Source organism: Chaetura pelagica, unplaced genomic scaffold (genome assembly GCF_000747805.2).
Source record: "Chaetura pelagica isolate M959 unplaced genomic scaffold, ChaPel_1.0 scaffold604, whole genome shotgun sequence".
Lineage (NCBI taxonomy): Eukaryota > Metazoa > Chordata > Aves > Apodiformes > Apodidae > Chaetura > Chaetura pelagica.
In genome coordinates this window covers 265795-266249 of record NW_009952965.1, presented here as the reverse complement: position 1 = coordinate 266249, position 455 = coordinate 265795, and the positions used below count along the sequence as shown (strand labels likewise).

General features: G+C 65.3%; 1 protein-coding gene across 1 annotated transcript; it reads left to right on the top strand.

Annotated features, from left to right (window-relative positions):
- Window positions 1-8: 8 nt before the first annotated feature.
- On the top strand, window positions 9-392 carry CDK5R1 (cyclin-dependent kinase 5, regulatory subunit 1 (p35); the record flags this gene model as incomplete). The annotated part of the gene is made up of 1 exon (XM_009995696.1): window positions 9-392. A coding segment is annotated over one exon (384 nt), but the record flags the coding sequence as incomplete, so codon positions are not given.
- Window positions 393-455: the final 63 nt, after the last annotated feature.

Here is a 455-nt window from a genome sequence, read left to right as displayed (position 1 = left end):
TGCGCTCCGTTGACCGCGCGCTGCTGCTGCAGGGCTGGCAGGACCAGGGCTTCATCACGCCGGCCAACGTGGTCTTCCTCTACATGCTGTGCCGGGATGTCATCTCGGCAGAGGTGGCCAGCGACCACGAACTGCAGGCAGTGCTGCTCACCTGCCTGTACCTCTCCTACTCCTACATGGGCAACGAGATCTCCTACCCGCTCAAGCCCTTCCTGGTGGAGAGCTGTAAGGAGGCCTTCTGGGACCGCTGCCTCTCCATCATCGACCTCATGAGCCCCAAGATGCTGCAGGTCAACGCCGACCCGCACTACTTCACCCAGGTCTTCGCCGACCTCAAGAAGGAAAGTGGAGCCGAGGAGAAGGGGCGGCTGCTCATCGGCCTGGACCGGTGAGCGCCCGCCCGGCCCCGGGGATGCTCCGGTCCCGGGGATGCTCCGGTCCCGGGGATGTTCGGG